This window comes from Sebastes fasciatus, chromosome 19, assembly GCF_043250625.1.
Source record: "Sebastes fasciatus isolate fSebFas1 chromosome 19, fSebFas1.pri, whole genome shotgun sequence".
Lineage (NCBI taxonomy): Eukaryota > Metazoa > Chordata > Actinopteri > Perciformes > Sebastidae > Sebastes > Sebastes fasciatus.
The window spans coordinates 9,232,188-9,256,668 of NC_133813.1; the positions used below are offsets into that span (position 1 = coordinate 9,232,188).

The 24,481-nt window shown below is 43.5% G+C and overlaps 1 protein-coding gene across 2 annotated transcripts in view; it reads right to left on the reverse strand.

Moving 5' to 3' along the window:
• Nucleotides 1-262: 262 nt before the first annotated feature.
• LOC141757221 (ephrin-A5b-like) overlaps nucleotides 263-24,481 on the reverse strand; it is a 78,633-nt gene continuing 54,414 nt past the window's right edge. Inside the window, exons 2-5 of one of the 2 annotated variants that reach the window (XM_074617566.1) lie at nucleotides 10,443-10,735; nucleotides 3,592-3,657; nucleotides 3,382-3,462; nucleotides 263-2,648 (exon numbers count right to left, since the gene is read on the reverse strand). In XM_074617566.1, coding sequence (XP_074473667.1) covers nucleotides 2,524-2,648; nucleotides 3,382-3,462; nucleotides 3,592-3,657; nucleotides 10,443-10,735 — 565 coding nt within the window. In that variant the 3' untranslated portion in view covers nucleotides 263-2,523. The remainder of the gene's footprint in view (nucleotides 2,649-3,381; nucleotides 3,463-3,591; nucleotides 3,658-10,442; nucleotides 10,736-24,481) is intronic. The other variant, XM_074617568.1, reaches the window with a different exon arrangement.

Consider the following 24,481-nt stretch of genomic DNA (forward strand, 5'->3'; position numbering starts at 1 on the left):
GAAAATCTTCAAGATTGCCACTTTAATATCGGCAGGAATAAAACAATTGGTGGTGGTCTCTTCAATCGTCGAGCTGTTCGCTAGTCAGCACAAGAAAATATATGTTTACCGCTTGGAAAACTCGACTATTGATCTCAGCAGGAGCACTACGAAGCTTCACATCTCACTCTTTCCCCTCTCAGGTCCTCCAGTGCAGAGTTTCAGTTTGCCCCGAGAGAACAGGACACCTCGCTCTGTTTATACCATCTCCGCTGGAGGTCGATTTCTTTTTTTTTCATTCCAGAAATAACCGGTACGAGGGTGCCCCCGGTGTATTTTCTGTACGGACGCCACTTTACACGACATCAAAGAGGGCTGAACTGACTCACGCACCACTCCCTGCCCTACACATACTACTACCACCTGCTCTGGAACTCGGTCACTGTCTCACTGAAACATCTTTAGCCACGGAAAACTTGTGCTGCTTGAGTCGAGGAAGAGTAACCCTCCTGATTAAAAAAACAAAAAACATATTTTTTTTACCTCCTGTTAGGCATGGACACATCCCTGAACTTTGTAGGAAATTTGTCTCTATATACAATAGTTGTGTTATGACAGTGATTCACGAAAGCAATAGTGTAATAGTAAATCTACATTTGTGACATTTTTAATGACAAAATCGAAACACAAATATTCTACGATTTCTACACCCTGATAGCACATCAGACTTCTTTTTTTTTTTTTCTTCCTGGACTTTGTTAAAAACAATTAAAAGACCATCATCTGCGATCAATCCAAACAGATACATAAACCGTTCTCAGTGTTTTCAACCCGATCTCACAGGAAGGTGTATAAATACCACGACATTACGTGGACATTCCACGTGTCATGAGAACGCATTTTTGCCTTTTTTGCGTGTCATTTGTACGCCACAGTTAGGTTCAGGCAAGAAAACCACTTAGTTAGGGTAAGGGAAAACGTCATGGTTGGGCATGGTTGAGTAAATTAAGTAAAAGTACGGAAACAACTAGGGCTGTCAATCGATTAAAAATATTTAATTTTGATTAATTGCACATTTTTATCTCTTCAAAATGTACCTTAAAGAGAGATTTGTCAAGTATTTAATACCCTTAGCAACATGGGAATGGGTAAATATGTTTTCTTTATGCAAATGTATGTGTATATCTATTATTTGAAATCAATTAACAATACAAAACAATGACAAATATTGTCCAGAAACCCTCACAGGTACTGCATTTAGCGTAAAAAAAGATAAGAAAGCGTTAAAGAAATTATTGGCGTTAAAACGAATGTGAATCATGTGACAAACGTCGCTAACGTAACTTAAAAAACAAAATAACGGTCTCCTGGTTAAAAGCTCCGCCCATAAGTGGTCTTTCTTGCTGTTTATACTACGCCACTAACTCTTACCGTAGCATTTATACGTGGATGCGTTTACATTGCATCAGTACAGGATACACGGCGTACAAATGACACGCTGAAATCAAGAACATTGCATGCTAAACGCTTTGCACATTATCGTGGCATTTATACACCTTTTTGAGCGAACGGGCTGGTGTTTTTGTATGATTGTATCGAAAAAGACGGTGTAATATGAACTAACTTAATGGGTAAGTGTATTGTTTTTTTATTGCCTTTCTACTGTACTAAAACCAGAACAGAAAAAAACACAAGGACTTCACACAATAAATAGGAAAATACATTTTGCCTGGCAAAATTACCATATCCACTTCTACGCTCAGTTCAAATATTTTACTGTACACCCGTGTTGGCTGCTACAATTGAATTAGGTGACTTATTAAAAAAACAAACACATTAATCGATCATTAATTCGGCCCTATCCAAACACTAAAAGATGAGTGCCTCTTCAAATTTGTGTTACTCAACAAGGTTCCTCCACAGTCTGAGACGATGCATCCGACTCCTTTTTATCCTGAGAGGAAGGTTAAGTCCAAGGCCAACGCCCTTGGCAACCGTCTCCTAGCGACAACATCCTTTTCGAATTCCTTTCCGTTCTAACCACTTTGATGTGAGATATAATCATGTTACATGTCGGGGGGTTACGTGATGTTTTCCTGAACATAAAAAAAAAAAAATGTAAAAAGTCTGTAAACTTTTGAGGGATCCTGCTGTGCTTCTTTGCCATTCAAGCTGAAGAGTGTACTGATTGTGTAGTTTGTGTTCTGCATGTGTTTGAAAAGCATGTATGTGTGCTTGTCTTTAATATCTGCATACTGTGAACGGTAGCGAGGCGAACAGGGTGAGAGACTACACCTCTTTCACCTCGGGGCGCCTCGACCATCGGCACCCACCAGAAAGTCACTCTATAGTTGGCAAGTCACAAAACAACGAAGGCTTCGGCGTCGAAGTCCCTTCCTCTCTCTTTTCATCTGGAGAGATTGTCAGTGTTTTTTTTATTTTATTTTTAAAAAAAGTGCTCCTTGAGGGGGAGGGATTGTAGGGGAGGGCGGCCTGTGGTCCAATCAGGACAGTCCATTCCTGGGGGAATCCTCAGACTGGGCGCTATAAAGATAGGATGGCAGCCAGGAGTATGAGGGCGGAGCTGAGCAGGAGGACTGAAGTCTGGCGCCGACCGACGGAGTTCACGTCCCTCCGAGCCGGCTCTGGCGACTCGTGACCGATGCCGTCTGAAGGTAGAGAGATGAAAATGATCATTAATGGTTAGCTTAGCTATTTTTACAAAACATGTTTGAATAATTTGTCTGCATTTTAAAATAACTGTTCTATTGGAGTTCATGATTATGCTAATAATATTGCACCTGATTTCACTGTGGTCAGGCATTTAAACAGGCATTATCAGTCGCTATAAGCCCCATAGATGTGGGTCAATAGGGGCCTACTACACCCATTAGTAGGTTTTATCATCTATTCACATGGTAGGTCACCGAAAGAAGGTATGAAAGAAGACGACAGCGACCTTTAGTGACCGTAGCAATTTTGACAGGAGCAGAAGCAGAAGTCAGGCGCTGTAGTATAGACAGTGTGAAACTCAAGAAGGGGTGGAGGTAGGGGACGATGTATGACACACTAAACACAGGGATTTCACCAAGGAGACTGGAGTTTGCATCCTGTGTGAAACCAACAACCTGTAGTTGTCTTTGTAGCAACAGTTTAACGTGTTGCTTTTAAGTTTCACTTTCACTTTTTCAACTTGGTAGGCGTAGTAGGCCCCTATTGACCCACATCTATGAGGCTTATAGCGACTGATAACGCCTATTTAATGGCCCGATAACAGTCAATGTGGTCTATACTAAATGTCATGTCAATTCAAGAATCATGATGAAAGAAAGTTCTAAAAATAAAAGAATAATACCAGCAGACATAACACACAAACACCATGTACTGTATATTCCCACCAACCTCTGGGTTCTAGGGAGTTTTGACTGTTGTCGTCAAAATCGACCCCTTCCTGCACGGTCCCAGAGTTTTTCACACAATTGTCTTTAGAAAACAAAGAGGAGAGAGGATATATGGAGATTAGAGATCTCGGACGTCACTCGTCCACAGCCTGATCACAAGCTGGTGCACAACAGAATGGGCAGAGTGTAGACTCAACAATCTGTGACTCACTTTGAGGCCTGACGTAGACTTTGAGTCGGAGGCAGCTCCTCCTTCCCTTTTCGTCGGTGATGGAGGCTGTGGAGACATCGCGCAGGAGTTGAGATCAAAATGCTTTAAACACATTACCCACACTTTTCCATTTCAAAATACCTTCCTTCATCTTTCTTGAGTGGATAATAAAGGAGAAAAAGTATGGATGCTTGCGTTCAGACATTTAAGATTTTAGAACTTTGGCTACTTTTGTTAAATAAAATGGTATCAATACCAAAACTCAGATATTGTATTTCAAAAAATTACACCCAGTTTCAACCAAGATGTACTCAAACTTCTTTTTGCAACCAGAGGAGTCGCCCTCTGCTGGCTATTAGAAAGAATGCAAGTTTAAGGCACTTCCGCATTGGCTTCACTTTTCAGATCCGGAGGTCGCTGCCTGGTCTCTAGGCCAAGTCACGACCCCATGATCATCTGATCTGCATCTCCAAAGGCAATAATATTGCGTAGTCTGATTCCAGCCTAAGTTTTGTGGTCCTACAGTTCTGCAAACCTCACTCAATATTCTTCATTCACTTCACAACTTCACCTGAGGCCTCTTCACTCTCTAAAATCTACCTTCATTCATAAACATCGGCTAAACCGTAGAAGCGAACAATCTGACAAGGTCGATTGTTTCTCCATCAGAGGTATTCCACACTTATCCCCTTTTAAATACAGTCTGAAGAGCTTTATCTCGCCTTCTGAACTCCCCTCTCATCCCGATGTGAAAGCCTTTCTGCTCCATATTTCATGATATGAAACAACTCAATGTCACCCTCATATTTCCAAGTCTAATTTGGCCAGGGGCAGTCATTTCTGCAGATGAGTGGCATGCTGTTATGCTCACCTGCAAAATCTAATTTCCTCTTGTTTCCCGATTTTTGAAAGGCAAAGATTAAAAACTTTTTTTTTTTTTTTCGTGGGGTTTGCTGTGATTGTTTTGCGGAGTTTACAAAACTAATTAGTTTTCAAGTAGTGCAGGGGACCGAGTCGCCAACTGGGCGCTGAGGGTGTCTCCAGCTGTGACGAATTACTTCGACTTCTGTGTGCACTTTTGTCAAGAACATTTTTATGTTTTTGTCTGACCTTACATTCATACCACTATAGATTTTCTCTTTTCTTTTTCAGATTTTTCCTCATGGGCCTCGGTACTCTGACCTCTGTCATTTCCGGCTGCCTGCCATGCTCTCAAACTGCTCTTAATCTGACCACACACACAACCTGGAGTGTGTTTGGATGTCCGTGTTATGTATGTAGACGTGGTTGCATCCGTGCACGACATGTCCATAGCTTGTCCACAGACACCCCTCGGTACTTTCCACCCAGACGCTCCGTGTGATGGATTCTGACCGTGCGGGGAATTCCTGATAAAAGTACACCCATGTCAGTGTTTCCACCGTCGCAGATGACTCTTATTTCAAAGGGCACTTTATCAGATGCCGAGCGGCTGCGAGAGGAGATAAAAATCATCTTTATAACTTCGCCATGAGAGGGATATTGGAAGTGAAGCAGCAGAGGGAGGAAATAAACGAGAGAGAATCGGTGTCAATCACGCCGCTTCTGTCTGTGTCAGCGGGTATCGAGTAACTTACCTCACACTCCGACGGTGGCTGGAACAGACGGGGAAACTCGCCGTCTCCCTCTCTGTCTCTGAACTCGACTGGTCAAAGCTCTGTCTTTGTCTTTTTCTTTATGCCTCTCGTGCTCCTTCTGTTTCCTTGGCTGTCATTATCACTCTATAACTTTCTGTGACTGCTATAAAAAGTGTTCTTCTGCACTCTTGCACGCATGTCTTGAGGGACTATAGTACAAGACAAAGCTCTGATCTAGGACGTTTCATCAATCTTATGAAATTATTCAGATTAGGGCTTCAACTAACAATGATTTTGGTTATCAAATAAAGTAGTAGGAGGAATGAGTCCTAAAACACGGAAATGAGTTCCCTCGTCTGGAAGTTAGTGTTTTTTTTTAATTGGTTTTTAGTTAGATGCTTGAAATAAGGTCTGTGGTTAACACATGCTTAAGAGATTTTAACTAGAGCTGTCAATCAATTAAAATATTTAACCACGATTAATCGCATGATTGTCTACAATTAATCATAATTAATTACACAATTCAAAATGTACCTTAAAGAGAGATTTGTCAAGTATTTACTGGAAATCAATTGACAACACAAAACAATGACAAATATTGTCCAGAAACCCTCACAGGTACTGCATTTAGCATAAAACAATATGCTCAAATCATAACATGGCAAACTGCAGCCCAACAGGCAACAACGGCTGTCAGTGTGTCAGTGTGCTGACTATGACTTGCCCCAAAACTGCATGTGATTATCACAAAGTGGGCATGTCTGTAAAGGGGAGACTCGTGGGTACCCATATAATCCATTTTCATTCACATATCTTGAGGTCAGAGGTCAAGGGACCCCTTTAAAAAAGGTTTTCCTCTCCAAAATGTAGCATAAATTTGGAGCATTATTTTAGCCTCCTTTATGACAAGTTAGTATCACATGGTTGGTACCAATGGATTCCTTGGGTTTTTCTAATTTCAAATGATACCAGTATCTTCACTCCTGGTGAGCCTGGTGCGTTTCATACAGACGCTAAAGAGTGAGTTAGTATCAGACGTCGAGGGGCATTGACCAAGCGGCAGTATTTCACTAGTTGGGAGTGAGAATGGGTTGACGTTTCAGTTATTTGGATTATTTGTCTCCTATATGACATGTTTTCTGGATCTGAGGATGATGCTCCATGCTTCAAAATGTTGTCTTGTCTGTTAATAAAATGTCCTAGTTGCAGCTCTGAACGCTGTGCAAAATGTTTTCCTCCTTCTCTCTCTGTTTTTCTATTACTCACTCTCGTTCTTTATCTTTCTCTGACATTGTGTCACACTGTCTTTCCCATCCCTTCGCAGATTCCAACGCACACACACACGCAATTACCCAACTGTCTCTCTCATGTCTGCCACTGAGGTCAGAGTCTGGGTTCTCTATCCTCGAGCAACACAGCCGTGCTTCACCGTGACTGTAACTGCAGCTCTGCCTGCAACTCTAGACCCCAGCGTTAGTCAGGTCATCCGGCCGCCGCCTCACCATGACAACGGTAAACCTCTCGGTCACACGCTCAGACACATGTTACACATTCAATCATGTGCTGCGGGGACTTGTGATCGTCGCGATCGCACATTTCGGGACTGGCAACACATATCACAGCTCACTAAACAGGCTGGGATGCCGGTGCGAGGCCAGGCTTTGGTGTGACTGTGAGGTGAATTAGACAGATCCTGATTTAAATACTGTGGGATCGGATGTATTTCTTGTGATGATTGGTTTATCTTGGGAGAACAAAGCCCTTTGTCTTTGCTTCAGCCGCGAGAAGCTGAAGGGGAACTGTCGGGGCACTGTGCTGGCGGGGTTCATGTCATTATCGATGTAGATCTGCGCTGGCTGTACAGAGCGGGACCCGGGCGTTTGAAGCGCGAGGGCTTTACAGGGAGACAGTCCTCTCTCTCACACAGGGAGAGCCAGACTCTCAACTGTCTCCTCTGAAAATTGGATTTCTATCCCCTGAGATTAGGATCAGGCTTTCCCCGCTCCACTGAGGCTCTATTAGAAAAACACGCCGCCCTCTGAGGCCACGAGGAGCTCGCAGCGCAGACCCCGTCGTCATCTCGGTGACCTTTGACCTTCTGGGACTAGCCGCAATACTGATCCCACACCGGGGCCGGTTTCCTCGGGGTGTTTGTCTGTCTGCTAGACGGGCAGGCCCTTAGCCAACCGCAGGTGTCGTGTATTTGACGTCTCTCCTCCCCCTGCCTGGGGCGAACGATGATCACCACGCAGGAGGACAAAGGAGTGTCTGTCTCCACTGAGACACGTAGACATGATCCCCCCTTCAATGTGTCATTTACATGCCCACTTAACAGATTCCAAAACCATATTATATGTACGACACTGGTATTAACTATCAGCTATTGTTAGGCTTTGTTAGAGCAAGACACAGTCAACACGGGATTTGACACCAGCAGCTGATAAAACAGAGTTTACTGTAACGCAACCGGCATTTCTGAAATTGGATGATGAAGAAAAAACAAGGATCCATCTGGAAAAATATGTTTTTCATGTGTGACAGCAATACTTATTTTCTCACTGACGCCAATATAAGCTTCAAAGCTCCAAGAAAGACTCATTTTTGCAGAGACATTGTTAGGCTTGCAACTGTATTTGTTTTTCAGTTTTTTTATCATTTTTATTTTATTTTTTATTTATTTACTTTTTTGTTATTTTATTTCATTTTCTATTTATTTACTTTTTTAATTATTATTATTATTATTATTATTATTTTTTTATTCTATTGAGGTTTTCGAATGAAGCTTTGAATGTCTGTCATCTTTATAACATCATCACCTTAAAAAAAAAATCCTCAATTTGAATAACCCATTAATTGGATTAAGTTAGTCATTTTTTTATTAAATAAATGTTCTTTAATGATTATAACGCAATGTGTCTGTAAGTTATTAATGACTTACTCCGAACGCTACTTCGTTGCCTGACCCGTGCATCTCTACTACGCAGCCCCCACTGGAATCTAATCTTACAAATAGTATAATAATATTAGTGTAGCCATGTGTAGAAACACAGCAGTTATTATTAAAAGAAAACTTTCAGACGGGAATTTATTTGGCCTATACATAATACCGGAAGCATCTCTTCTTTCCGACCACGCAACTCTATACAATGTGAGGACAAATCTGGGTATTATGTGAAATGTTCTGACAACAAGGCTTTGGTATTTTCCCGGAGGTGTCTTTTGTTATTTCATCTCGTGCTCAGATCATGTGTTCTCAGAGGGAAAACAAGTGTCTTTAGTGAACAAGGATCTGATGGATGAGTCATGAATCTGAGTCAGCGAGAGATATGGTCCATATGGCCTGAAACTGCTCGAAGCCATATGGACTGTCTCTCTGCCTTTCTCTCTCTTCCTCTCTCTGAATGATCAATCATCATCAAAGTCTACAAGAACATCGTCTTCACTCAGTTTCACATCACCCAGAGCCAACGCAACAAGTGAAGCAAGAATTAGACAATCTATGATTTTTCTTATCGACATCCAAAAAATGGCAACAACATCAACAATGCTCTGGCACGGCGAGCAGCAGACCACAATTTCCCTAAACAATACAGACGTATTTATGCAACGGAGACGAGTAGACTAGCCAATGGATACAGAAATCCAACAGAAACATCTAGTGAAGGGTAATACATCACGATGCAAAATACTGCAACAAAAATACAGCTCTTGTATTTGTTTTAACTCACATGAGGAACATCTTGATGATCGTGTGATCCCAGATGCTCGCTTGTAGCGGCGTCCAAGATCAGTGAGACGAAATGTGTTGAAAGACGTGAGGAGAACAGAGTGTCCAGTGATGGATATTTTATATCAACCTCACTACTTCCTTGTGATCTTAAACTCCACTGAGCTTCATTACAAACCAGAGACTGTATATAAAGATGGACGACATGACAGCTCCCCAAAAGTGAAGCCAAAACATTTTATATAACTATAAATAGTTTTTCCCGAAGATGGTTTCTGTCATTTTAGGTAGTTCTTATCATGCTGATGTATGTTCAAGAGTATTATGGTTAGCTACCATGGTGCAAACTAGGTGCCAAATTCCAAGAAGGCGACGGCCAAAATGGTGAATTCAAGGCTTCAAAACCGCAATCCACAAATCAATGGGTGACTACATCCACTTCTTATATACAGTTTATGGAGCAGACTCTGGCTCCAAGTGATGTCAAAATCTCGAGATGGCAGATGTAAAGATGGAATTACGGGGGAAACCAAGCTGGTCACTAACGGATACCAAATCCTGATTTGAATTTCAACAAAAAAGCATCTTCTGAGATTAATCAGATGAGCCAAATTAAGAGTTTTAGGCATCTTCAAGAAACCTCCGTTCTGGGTCTGGAAGCAAGGCTGTAAAGTTACATTAAAAACCAGACCAACTTTCTCCATACTTCCCCTATCCCGTCACCAGTCTCTTTGGATTTGATATCTTTATTTTGTACTGTATTGTAATGTCAAGGTTGTGCTCTCTTTGCACTGACTTTTAAAGTATATATAAAGTTCCTCTGACTGGTGCCAGCGAAATACCTCAAAATCAACCATGGAGAGCACTGTATCTCTTTTAGTCCATCTCTTCTACCCCTGCAGGGCACTGACTTCACTTATGAAAACACGATTTCCCAGCTGTTTGTTTTCCCCGAGTCTTCTCACGAGGAGGAGAAAGCTGAGCTCAGCCAGTCAGCAACAAAAGACACTTCAGACGAGACCTCAACGGTAGAGATGTTTTGCTCCCTCTGGCTTGTATTTTGGCTTGGCCCTCATTCCAAGGACTTTGCAAAACACAACCCGAACATTGCTGCTGTCTTTTTTGCAAGATTCCAACATGAAACTGATATCGATCTTTTGATATAACTTCCATTTTAAAGCTGGGTATCATTGTAAACCTTACTTTGCTTGTGCTGGTATCTGAGTTTCAGTACTGACACTAAAACAATACTTTTAGGGCAATTTAGTTTGAGAAATATGAACATGTTTCATTAACAAAAGAAGCCAAAGTTCAGGTAAAATTGGCATAATTTTTGTTCAAATCAGTAATTATCTAATTAAACAAAAAGTAAATAATTACAAATCTGACCAAATATTGATTGCCAAGTTTTAGTACATGACAGTTTTTGATACTATGGTATGGACACATCTCGTACAAAAAGTACAATCATTTCAGTAAATAATACAGGGAGGTAAGTTCATACTCACAGATATAATAATACTCTCTGCCAGGGCGAAACTCAAAGCCTAAGGAGAAGGGAGTAAAGAGCTGGAACTTCTCTGAGAACTTCAGCGGTCCGTTCGGCGACAGAGGTCTGTTGCACTCCCAGCGTTTGAAGCCCTTGGCGGTGTGGTCGCAGGAGCTGTAGCCGTCGTAGTTCACCATGTAGAGGATGTAGCGCTCGGCCCGATCGTCAGAGACCGGGCCTACGTAGTGCGGACAGTAGACGTCAAGGTAGTCGTTGATGCAGACGTCGATGTGGTAATCGCTCCGGTAAAACCTGGAGGAGAGACAGAGATAGAAGAAAGGAATGTGAGTATGTTGTTTGTGCAGAAAAACATGATATCTGTGTAAAAATACCAAAAGTTTTTAAGTATTTGGGGGTTAATGTGTCATATCTTCATAAACAAATTACAGTCTTTCGGGTCTGTGAATGTTAAAAAGACATTTCAACATTCAACAAACACATTTCACGTTTGTTAAACCTCAAGGATCTCACACAACACTTATAGTAAACAGAACAGACAAACCAAACACCGGCTCTAGATAGCACCATTTGCATTTTCACACACGGGAGAAGTTTCAGTTGGTTGCAATCTGCAACCTCATCGCTAGATGCTGCAAGATCCTACACACTGCACCTTTAAGTCCACAGCTCTTAAAGGTACATTAATAAAATCATGTTTAAGAAGCATGTGAGCACTTATGCTTACATGACTGGATTTAATTGTGTACAAAATCCACAGTGAGGACGGTTTTCTGTAGCTCAGCAATAACACTAATAAGATTAATCTGTTATCGGCGAGGTGGTTGTTCTATAGGTTTATGTATGCAACGATAATTCCCACAATAACATCATGCGATCTCTGATCTTGACCTTTTAATGATTTATTTACCCAATGAAAATATGCTGAGTGTGCATGTTCTCTCGGCTGCAGCCTCCTTTGTGTTTTGGACACGTTGAACATTCAGATCCTTTTGAAGCAGTGCTTTTTTTTTTTTTGCTCAAGGGTACATCAGTAGCAGCTGTTTAAGTGGGAGGATAGTTACTCATTGATTTGTTTGGGGAGTCTCTCGCCATCATGCTTCTTGATGATGCGTCCTCCAAAGAGTTATAAGTGCTCCAAACACCTGATGATAAGATACTTCGGGTGTCTTGGCGAGGCCACTGCAGCTGAAGGAAAAAGTTCCCACAGGTGCTGGGAGACTGGGGCCGGACTGTGAAAGAGACATTCTGCAGCTCTGGTTTTGTTTACAGGATCTCATCATGTCAGTCTCAATCACGCCGAGCCTCTTGTGAGACTCGACCGAATTCCCCCTGCAACACACCCGCCCCGGCAGACACCTCTTACGACACACGCTAGTCAGTCCTAAGCCATATATCAATGTTGGTGCTCGTCTGCGATGACTTATGCTGGTGCTGAAATTAAAGTCCCCTAGCGTCACAGGGCTAATCCCCTGGTTAGCATGTGCCTTGAGCAGCTTTAAGAGGATCCCTCTGTAGAATGAGATTTTCATTAGCCCAATATGACAGCTTGATGTAGGAGCCCCTTGTGGAATCTCCGAGTCTGGGAAAAACGAGGGCCTGCTCTCGAGCCTCGCCTTGAAGCAGCCCCAAGATTTTTCGCCTGGTGTTTACTGTAAGCTGAGTGGACGCAGAAGGAGGGGGGGAAAAAAGTGCAACGGCGAGATATGCCAGGTATTCATTCCTGAGGAGAGCGATTGGAAACACATATTCCCATAGGCGCCGTATAAGGTTGCGTTTTGAGGCTTTTAGCGGAGACAGATTATGCTTGGACGGCCGGCTGGTCGTGTCTCTATAGCTGCTAATGGCCCGCGGTTCAGTATCACTGACATACTGCGGATGTCTTCAATACTCCACCTCTGTTCATTGACACAGTGAGCGCCGTCAGGGGAGACGGGCCAGAGACCGTGTTGGAGCATGCAGCAGGCTGATACGGGTGAGCCATGACGTTTCACCGGGCCTCGCTGGCCGCGGATCAGATATTACGCATACTCCTGCTCCTCGCCGAGGGAATAGGAGCACCAATCAGCTGATATGTGGCAGAGTTGCCAAGTCTGCTTATTATAAGCGTCTTTGGGCTTGTTTTCCTTAAAAAGAAAACACTTTTACCAAATATTGATAGTCGCAGGTTGCGTTTTTTGGGCTTGTTTCTAAAGTGTAGTTGCTTTTTTGGGCTTGCTCCCTTTTCTCTTTTCTATACATGTCTAGTTCGTCCTGTTGCTGAATCCGTACACAACCCCGATCTAAATCTAGATCTAATCTTGTAAAATTACAAGCTAAAAATTGATGTAAAAATGACATGAAACGTTCAACTTTAAGTTTATAACAGGAAAAAGGTAAAGTTACAAGCTAAAAATGGATGCAAAAATGCAATGAAATGCATGCTCTCTCTCATATTGTGGTAGGCAGGTAAGATCACTTGTTTGGGGCTTTTTTTGGGGGGAGAGTTGCTTCTTTTGGGCTTGTTTCTAGAGACCTGGTTGCTTGTTTCTCTCGCGAGATCTGGCAACACTGATCTGAGGCCAGGTGAGACAGGGAGGGAGTTATTGAGTCGCAGCTGCTGCCGCTGACACGCACATGTTGGGGTTTCGGGAGGAGCGAGTAGCATAAAGGGAGGTGTGTGCTTGCCGCGGCCTGCTGGGGGTATCATGTTGTCGTTACACAGATTGTAAATGCGCTGCAGGATTAGTGGCCGTCCTACCGGGTTCGCCGCAAATGAGCGGATGTGTGTACGTGTGATAGCGGGGCATCAGCAGCCATATTCTAATCTTTTTCTCTGTCTAATTATAGTCTGAGCAAACGTGAAACCAAAGCCCTTGTTTTCTCTCCCACTATTTCCCCCCCCACTCCCCCTTCAGCACCAGCTGAGCGCTGTGGCTCCAGGCAGGCACAGCATGGCCTCCCTTAGCCTCTGGTTTCAGAGCTGCTTGCTGATATTATGACTACCAGGGGTCAACCGACTCCACAGTATCATGTCCTCAGCCAGAAGCACCGTGGGGTAGCCTGCTTTGTCCTCCCGTGTCTTTACTAAGCCTCAAATGTTAGCTTCAACCCTGCGAGTGTCAGCGGCTGTCAATCAAATGTGACCCAGGAGCAACAGTTAAGATTAGTCAGGATTATGAAGAGTTTGTAACTAAAGTCTTTGTGAGAGAGAGAGGTGGGAAAAGGTTTGTGAAAGTGATGATGAACGCTGTTCAGACCTGGATACTTGTGTTTAGATACATCCAGATGTTGGACAGCGTTTACTCCTGGCATCAACATGCATCTCAGAATCAGTCTCCAGTGACCACTCCTGATTGGATTTCATTCTCCGCCTCAGAGCAGAGATTTGGTTGTCATAATTTTGTTGTTCTAGCCAAATGAAACTACTTTCTTCCAAAGAAATAGGCCCCCTTCAGTCCTGGTATTAACATGCGTCCTGGGTGATCCAATCACAAGTGAACAGCTCTAAGTAAAAGTTTGAACGCACTCAAGATGCATTGAGATCCGATCGCTCAGACCACATTCAGAGGTGGTCTGGGCCAAATATGGCCACTAACTAAGTAGGTTTTGTCACGTAACTTTGACACTTAAGTTAAGTTACGCCACTTTTGGTGTTATTTTAACCCAAACCACAGTCTTTTCTTAAACCTAACTAAGTTGTTTTTTTCCATAACTTCCATACCTAAGTTATGCAACTTCCGGTGTCACGTGACCACTTCTGGTGTGGCGTAACTTAAGTACGATCTTTCTTAAACCTAATTAAGTGGTTTTCTTGCCTAAACCTCACAAAGCTGTTTCCTGTGAAGACGGAGCAGAATTTGACACTGGATATTTGTAGGAAAATGCACAAAAAATGAGGAATGACCTTTCGTAAGATATCATAAGAACCATTGTATGAGAATACGTTGCCGAGGGCGACGTGTCTCGGTGTAGAATCAGTGTTTCCCTGTCTGCCTGCAAATGTAGTTTAGCCGATCAGTTTCTCATTCGTGCCTTGGGAGCACATTTATTTTTTCCTCCCCATTTATGATCACTTCACCAGAAAGGGATTTGGATGGCAGTTCTGAGGAGGGTCAAATGTGGCTAAACATATGTGCAACCTAAATCTAAAATATGGGCCGTAGGTGTTTGTTACAAAAGACGATAAAATGCACAGTGGGAGTAGCGAGATGATCCAGATGTTTGCCAGATGGGGGCTGTAGGGGAAGTTTCTGAGTGGAATGAATGAAATATATTGATAAGACACAGGAGCCATAAACACGCAGCCTGACTCAAGATGTGGTCGAATAAGACTTTTTATCTCTGTGTCTTTGGGTTTCTTCTTTTGAAGAGCTAGACTTTCCCTTGCTGATCTCTACTGTGATCTCTACTAAAGCCGTGTTTCCACCAAAAGTTACTGGGACTTTTTAGTCCCTTGAACTACTTTTAAGGAAGTAAAAAGTTCCTTCAGCCCACTGTTGTGTGCTGTGTGTGTGTTTCACCAATCAGCGACGGTCATCCCTTTCAGAAAGTACTACCCCGACCATTTCCTTATCTGTACCCTGAGACTCTGAGACTCTTACCCCACCCTACCGTGGGCTAAACTGAAGCGTGAGAAACCTCCGTTCATTTACTGAGCTATAAACCGTCGGCAGTATTCACAATCTTAAGCATCAGAGTTTCTTCATTTCCATTACGAGCAAGATTTATTCATCTGTTCTTCTAAATGGCTTTGTTGTTACAGGCTATTTAGTGAGTCATTAAGCCTTCACAGGGCTGATCGAGGCAATTTCAACAGTTGTGCTTTCCTCTTGGCACCGTTCCGAGCAGCAGGACGCACTGAAGGTTGATCGAGGGGTTCGGGGGGGCTTTTGATGGCAGGAAGTAGAAATAACAGGAGCACGGTTCAGCAGTTCTGTGTCAGTTATAAATGTGTCATAATGAGCCATTAACAAAATAAAAGCACCTAAATCCTAAATCCATTTGTCTTGGGGATTAATGATCCCTGATTGGCTGAGTTACTCACGGCCAGTTGGAGCGGGCTTATCAATGAATCAGAAACCGGAGCTCTTAACAAAGCACACATCTATGGATAATCCCTCTTTTCAACTGAGCTCCCACGCTTGTTTGCTTTCTTTATCCCCTTCTGTTGTGTTATTGTCACTCTGTGGCCTGGCACAGGTAAGCTATAGGCAGAGCCAGTACTGTATGGAGAGGGACGCACAAAGTGGAAAGAGGAGAGCAATGGGAGGGAGAGAGTGGGAGTAAGTAGAGGAGAGGAAAGGAGAGAGGAATTGTGAATACAATCGGCAGAAGTAAAAAGCTATAACGTTAGGCTATAAACGTACTACACCACGGTCACGCGAGTATACACAATGAGGCTGTAAAGTCTCTTAAGCTTGTGTTAACCACAGACCTTATTTCAGACATCTAACTAAAAACCCATTCAGAAAACCCATCGACTTCAAGACGAGGGAACTGGAAGTGCTAAAATGAGAACTCATTTCCGGGTTTTAGGACTAATTTCTGTAGCACTCTATTCAAACAGCCATTAACATTTACATTAAAGCATGTCAACTTGTTCTAGTAGAAACCCGAAGTACAAGAATGAACCTGAAAATGAGCATATTATGTCACCTTTAAATTCTGGTGTAGAAAAATGAAATTCTCTGTGTATTTAAAAAAATTTAAATAAAAGATAAAGATGAAACACAGCCACACAGTCTCTCTTACAACTGGTTACTTTATATGTTTACGAAATGCTCCTGCTCAACCTAAATCAGGCACGAGATGAAGTTGTGCGTCACATTTAAATGTTTTGAGTCTAAAAATATTGGAATCAGCCAAAAATATTTAGGTAAAACTGTAGAATGTACAGTAAATCCCTCATGCACGGTCTGCTGAAAACCCCAAATTTCCCAGAAAAATTACAGCGGACTTGACCACAAGTGTGGTCAATGACAGCTACAGTACGTCCATGAATGGTAGAAGAAGAAGGAGAGGAGCAAAAAGAGAATACAAGGGAGTAGAATGGGGAAGAAGAGGGGACCAAGGGAAAGGAGGAGAAAAGAGGACGAATGTAGGTGACAAGATGGTAGAGGAAAGTTAGTAAGAGATCAGAGGAATGAGAAGAAGAGGAAAGAAAAGAGAATAGTAGAGGGGCAAAAAGAAGCGAGGAGGAGAGGAGAAAGCAGAGAAAGACGAAAGAAGATAGGACAGAACAGAGAGGAGAGGAGAAGTGAGAAAAGGAGCAAAAAAAGAGACAGAAGAAGAAGAATGCAGACACAACAAGAGGGCAGAGGAAAGTAAAAGGAAGGAGGAGGAGGAGGAGAGGATAAAGCCCTCCCGTTGTTTTCCTTATGAACACAGTTGGGTCAGATACGGGGCAGCTTCCCAGGGTTATTCCACAAAGAGAGAGAAGAGGAGATGCTCTCAGCCCACAGAAACACATGAAGCTCCTGTCTTAATGTCTGCACTGAAAGACAAGAGAGCGCGCAAACCACAGACCTCACGCTGCTGCTGCTACTACAGCTACAGTCCCTCAGTTCACTCCTCCACAAACCCATGAGCACCACCATCGCAAATCTGTAGCTCCTGATTAGAGCCTCCAGGGGGAGCTCTTTACGGGGCCCTGGTCATGTGACGTGATGTCACCAGATGGGGTCCGTCCATCCCGTTGCCCTCGGGGTTGGGAGGTCTCGCTCTACCCTCCCTCCACCTGTCCCATCATTCATAGCTTTTCCGCCGCTGGGAAGTGAGAGCCATTATTACTTAGTTGGCTAATTATATACACACATCTGTCCGTGGACTCCCAAACACACACATAGAATGTATTTAATGTGTCTGCCAGGGGGGCTCGGTGCGACCGGGCGCTGACAGCAGAGAGATGAGGGGGAAAATGGAGCCCGTAAAGTAGAGACGGTTCTGTGTTTTTTTCCTGCTGGGAACACAACCAGGGGAGGTGAATAATTGACCTCAGATTGAAAACACATTGCTGCTTGTGGGAAGGCACCTCGGATAGTTAGAAAATAAAACAGAGGCTGGAGTGAGTGAGAGAGAGAGAGAGAGAGAGAGAGAGGCAGGGTGAATGAGAGCGGACGGTCTTGTTTATGGATCCTGGTGGTCCTGACTGTGCCAATCGCTAACTCGTCCTTCAGTGCAGCTGCAGCCGCGCTGTGTGCCAGGCTTAGAGACTCCACGCAGACAGAGAGTCTTATGTAAAGCTTCATGTATATTCTAATCTCTTGCAAATTAGGCCTTGTTGTCTTTGTTGCCTTCGCTGTGAGAAAACTGGAAAGTGACAAAACAGTTTTTTTTTTCAATACCGTATACGTCGAGAAATATTAAAGAGCATACTTTTTTTTTTTTTCATTAAAAAAAAAGAAGCCAAATGTTAAATGTTGTCTTAACACAAGCACTCTAGGTAAGGCTTTTGTTTTTGGTTTCTGAACAAGTTTCCTGGAAAGAACTATAATTTAATTCCATTAATTTTAAATAACAAATAACAGTCTTGACCTAAAGTAGAAGGAAAAAAAGGGCAAAAAAACCAAAGAGCCCTTGCACTTACTTTACGACTATAAAACCACTGAGACGTTACCTCCCACTGAACTAATATTGTCAGCTGACCACTGTGTCTGTTTCCACAAAAACATAGCAGGCAATCAGAGCGCGAGTTGCTTGATTTGAGTGACGTGGCCCTTTTAAGATGAAGATTTCTGACGGAGTGCGACAAGACATTCTCCTTCTGTCTTACATGAATGAGGCAGGTTAATTACTGACAACGCTATTCTGGTGTCAAAAAGGTCAAAGCAGCAACAGCAGCATGGGGTTAGTGTCAGTCAACACACACACACACACACGGCAGGGCTCCGTCATTCAGTCAGTGTAAAACCCCAAGGGGCCGACAGAGCGAGTCATAAACCCCCTCTGCCGTTCAGGTTGCCACGACGGCAGTTTACAACAACACAATGTTCCCAACCACAGAATCTGCGCTTTTGACAAACACATAGCGTCCATACCTGTAGGTGTATACATGCAGGCACGCATATGAAACACACCTCGAGCACCCCCGATGCCACATAACTCCAGGAGGCCCAGAGCGGCTCCTGTTAAAATAACCCCACTGAAATATGTCCCATCAGCACCTGCTGGACATTCTGCACGACGTTACAGATATCTGTTCTCACACATATAGTGATAATGATAATGATTTTTTTTAATTTCACTTCATGTGGACGCTCCTGCAGAGTCGGTGTAACCTCTGAGAGCGTCTGGCAGAACATCCCAGGACGCCTCCCGTCACACGAGAAGCTCGACGCGCTCGCTCGGCTGATATCGATCTGACACTTTAGACTCTGAGCTGAGGTCAGGGGTTAGTGACAGCCCCATTATTCAGCCTGAGAGCCAGTGTTTGGCCAGTGTCTGAGCCCAGGTGATGGGCTGACCTCGCTGTCATCCATCTTAGGAGCTGCTGAGGGACGGAAGGTGAAGTTTAAAAAGTCTAAAAAAAAAACTCTGATTGATGCTTCATTCACGTCAATATCGTCTTCCTGTAAACTGGATCCCTGCTCTCTTCTTCTTCTTCCCTCTCTCTCTTCATCACATCCCCCACTTCTTGCTTATTTACAAAAAGTTGTCTGGCTGTATGGCAAAGTTGTAATATTAGGGCTGTCAAAATTAACGCGATAATAACGCGTTAACGCAAATTCGTTTTTTAATGCCACTAAATTCTTTAACGCAACTTAGGTTGTAGCGGGCTCAGTTGCCTTTTGGGGCAAGTCATAGTCAAGTCAGCACACTGACACACTGACAGCTGTTGTTGCCTGTTGGGATTGAGTTTGCCATGTTATGATTTGAGCATATTTTTTATGCTAAATGCAGTACCTGTGAGGGTTTCTGGACAATATTTTTCATTGTTTTGTGTTATTAATGATAAATATATACATGCATTTGCATAAAGTAAGTAGGGATGCACCAATACCGATACCAGATTGGATATCGGGCCGATACTGACTCAAACAGCTGGCATCGAGGCCGATCTATTAAATTCAATTAATTCTATGTTTATGTATATTACAGGAATTTTAATTCCTGTTGACGTTTTGACCAATTTGTTGCTGCATTAAAAAGGTTTGCCCTTGAATTATAATTCTTGTTAATTTTGAATATTTTTTACCAAGTTGTTGGTGTACGATTTTATTATTTTAATAATCAATAATTCAGTAAATTTATATGTATGTATTTATTTGTTACATTTTTTATTTTTCATAGTTAGGAAAGCAATGTTTAAGTCAAGCCTGATGTTGCCTTACACATACAAGAATGATCCCAGTCACACAGTGAGGCATACAGCTTATTAATGAAACACTGGTATCGGATCGGTTCTCTGTATCAGCCGATACCCAAAGCCCAGGTATCGCTATCAATATCAGGACTGAAAAAGTTGGATCGGTAAAAAAAAAGCAATTATATTTGTCCACTCCCGTGTTGATAAGAGTATTAAATACTTAACAAATCTGCCTTTAAAGTACATTTTGAACAGATAAAAAATGTGTGATTAATTTGCAATTCATTCTCTAACTATGGACAATCATGTAATTAATTGTGATTAAATATTCTAATTGATTGACAGTTTGTACTGCATTGTCTGTATAGGTGGACATGTTCACATGTGTGCAGTCGGTCTGCGTAGACACCCGTGGACGCGGGCTGATGATGTGCAAACGCAGAAAGTATCATTTGAGAAAGACGAGGAAAAAATTTAATTGTTACAGAAAAATAATACGAGGAGGAATACGTTAACTCAGAGGAACAACTAATGCACCCCCCGCACGCCCACACACACACACACACACACACACACACACACACACACACACACACACACACACACACACAGAAACACAGAAACACAGATGCAATCCAGCCTCAGCAGCAGTGAATTCTTCAGGAAGGCCCCACCTGAAGCGTGCTTGACTAACACGGCACCGATCCTCGCTCTGCAGGGCCGAGACTCCGACCCCTGACCTCCCTCCCCAGTGCCGACCAGAGCCCCCTGCGCTGCCATATCACTTTACTGCACCCCAGGGAGCCGTGGCCCCGCCCGCCCCGGGCCCAACACACTCTGAACCCACAACTAGGGGGGGCGGGAGGTGGGGGGGGACGGCGGTGAAGAGAGGAACCCACAACGTCTGGACTCAATCACCCGCCCATGACAAGCCTGCAAAGCTCTCACACACACCACCGCTGCATGCACACACACACGCACCAACACCAGCACTTATCCACCAGTGAGGTCTCACACACATCAAAGCGCGGTGGAGCTGACTTGGTTGAGTAATAGGCGTTCTGTGGGGAGATGGTGAAATGCTAAAAACTCCGGCTCGGAAAATGTGTTGTGTTCAAGGCTCTGAGAAGAGAGGGGGAGAGAGAGAAAGGGTGAGAGAGGATTAGACTCAAGGTTCGAAAGAGAGAGAGAGAGAGAAAGGGGGGAGGGGGGAAAGATTGACTAGTGAGAGAAATGTGAAAGAAGAAGCCAAAATGATGTGAGAAAATTTGAGGGATGCGAGAGAGGGGAGTGGGAAAAAGCACATCCTTGATTTAAAACTCCCATAGGTCCTGTATAAGAGCTAGGAGGTCTGTCTGTGCAGGCTTGGTTGGGAGAGTTTACATGTATGGCCCAATATTGCATTCTTAGTCTCAACGGGTTCTATCGGCACAACGTCTAAAAGAAGACAAACTCCTAGAGAAGACAGAAAAGAATGAAAAGTTTGGTGTCCATTCACACGGATGTGTCAGAAATACTTTTTCTAGGCATTTCAAGGGAAAAATGTAACTCATAAGTTTCGGGCAGCAGCACTCAGACATGGCAGCACAGCGGGGTGTTTGACAACAGGAAGTCTCTCAAGGAGCTGCTACCATATGCAGCTGAAGGCAGCTGCAGGTTACTTGTAATACTGTACAATATAAAGGCAATAAGTGGAGAAGTGGACATCCAAACTGTCATCAAAATCCAACATTTATAACTGCATCTCAGCAAAGGGAAAATAACACGTTACTCAGCTCTTCTAGCTCTATACTTTTTGGCTGGACCGCAGAGGGCCGTCCGACTCATGAAACTTGGACCAAGCTGTCATACTAGGAGATCTGGTTTTCTAAAATGAAACGAGATTCAGCAGTGGCATCGCTTATTTCTCGCTTTTCAGAAGTAGATTTTGGTGTATTTTTTAGCAGAAAACCAGGGACCAATCAGGTGTGTTCAACGATCGGGTACGTCACCGCTTGAACGGCCAGTTGAATGGAGCAGCACATCCCCTAGTGTCCTTGCCGGACCTGGTGGACATGTACCGCTGGATTTAACATTACAGACATGACCACTGACTATTTGTGAAACAATTTAGCCACAAATTCACAGACTGACCGTACGCGGTCCAGACATGTACTCGGTTTTGGAGTCTTGTTCTATGATTAGTGTGACTCTCATGTCATGGTTGTCCTTTGAGATTCTCCTGGTGAGAACACTTCACCTTTTTAGGAGAGTGTTGACCTCTTGTAAAATCGTCAGCTTAGTGACAAGAGATGAGAGAAAACCAAACTGTAGTCCCTACCTTCATTGTTTTTATTACCATCAGAGGAAACAACCACAACTTATTGCACTTGATGTAACTAAAATGGAAGGAGTCTGTCTGTCTGTCCTTTGACTTTCTCGAAAACCGTTCATCCGGTTGACTTCACACTTGATCTCGAGTGTCGGACTCATGTGTAGTGTATTGAGAGGGGACCTCTTAACTGTTACACCACCGAAAGGCAAGCAAGAACTCAAGTCAGGTGAAGTCTCGTTGTAAATGAAAATGAAATTGAATTAGCTTGAAATTAACAAAACTGTGTATTTTCATTAAGTCAATGATACATTTCAATATGACGTTTCACAGTGTAAATGTGACACTCAAGTACAGACTAATACTAATGTTATAGATCTAATAAAAGAAGTCTAAAGTGTCCATTGTAAAGGGCTAGAACCACTTAGAGGCACAGCTCTGCCCCCTCTACGCCCGACAGCAGGCCCAGAAAAAACAGCACATGTAACATCATGTAAGGGCTAAACATAGAAGCGCCCTCCGAGTGCCCCGCATGCCAGCGCCAAGCCGAACCACCTGGTCCGCTCAATCTGCCCCTGCAGGGCCCCCCATCACACCCCCCCAGCCCCCTTCCCCTTGACACAGAATGTCTGTCAAAGTCTCGTCCATCAGCTCGCAAACCGGACACTATCTCAGATCTGCACATACCGCCTTAAGAGAGGCCCAGCTCGGATTCACACGCGCCGCCTTTAGAAGTCCCGGGCCTCACATTCACGCGCTCCACCTTAAGATGCTGTATTTCATATTCACACCGGCTGTGGCATTCCAGTGTCAGCGAGCGCCGGCGGAGGCCATGTTCCTCATTCACATATTCAGCCCGGTGCGAGGGGTACAGTCGGTGAGGTAATGGCCCGTCTTTTGGGACCTCCAGTGGGCAAATTTCAATGCATATAAAACGGTTTCCCACTGCTACAGAGCATAAATGGACCTGAGAGGCGCACCAAAATTTCAAGCACATGTGAATATATACAGTGCCTGCAGACACACACACACAAACACAGAGGCAGCAGGAGCTAAAAGTTTGGGACTTATGACTGAGAAGTTGCAAGTTTGAATTCGTCCTTCAACAAACAAAACAATGACAAATATTGTCCAGAAACCCTCACAGGTACTGCATTTAGCATAGAAAATATGCTCAAATCCAAAACATGGCAAACTGCAGCCCAACAGGCAACAACAGCTGTCAGTGTGTCAGTGTGCTGACTTGACTATGACTTGCCCCAAACTGCATGTGATTATCACAACGTGGGCATGTCTGTAAAGGGGAGACTTGTGGGTACCCATAGAACACATTTACATTCACATATCTGGAGGTCAGAGGTCAAGGGACCCCTTTGAAAATGGCCATGCCAGTTTTTCCTCGCCAAAATTTAGTGTAGGTTTAGAGCGTTATTTAGCCTCCTCGCGACAAGCTATTGTAACATGTTTAGTACCAATGGATTCCTTCGATTTTCTAGTTATATCTGTAACAGTATCTTCACTCTAGCTTTAAAACTGAGCCCGTGACCATCTCTGAAATTGCAAGTTGCGTTAATTATTTAAAGAAATTAGTGGCGTTAAAGCTTTGACAGCCCTAATATTTTTGTTATTTGGGTGAACTGGCCCTTTAATGAATCAGTATATTTCACCAATTTGGAACTTAATCCAAAATAAATCCACCTCAGAACCCGACTAGCCACTTTACCATCTTTTAGACAGTCTATCTTTGTGAGCCTAAAGCAGGGCGTTGCCAACGAAAAAAACTCCCTGGATAAATAAAAGTTAAGAAAAAAAACACACACAAATCCATCCGCCCACGTGCACTTTGCCGACACAGCTCATATTATTGTGAGCAAAAGGCCACAGAGAGCTGCAGAAATCTGGCCCGGGACAAAACAGACCGGTCCGACAGGCCCAAACCAAATAGGACCAGCTGCTATCCAACAGCTGATCAGCATTAAACAAACCAAGCGCACTCACATACAGAAACACGCCCTTCAAATGTTTGAATAAACTCACATCCGCATCACATCCAAGAAGCATCATGTGCACGTCCTCCTCCGCATATGTTTTTGCAACACCTGACACTATCCACATAGTCTCTTATCCGCCGCTCTCTGACCCCAGATCGCCTATCAGTACGTTCCTCGCCAAGATGAGCGCCACCTCGGCTGAATCCAGGCCAGTTGTGAAATCATTTAGATGGGAACCACATGTCAGCAGCTACATGTCAGTTTGAGGAAGGATTTACTGCTTCGATGTGATGATGGAGAGGGCCATAAAGGAGAGATAGAGCCGCCGTTGATGGATCGCCTCACCGCCGGCCGGTTTCCATCTCTGAGAACACAAGCAGGCGGCTTCTTCGCCTCCACGCTTCGCCCAAGGGAAGGACACTTCACAAAGATGTGTATCTATTTTCTGATTG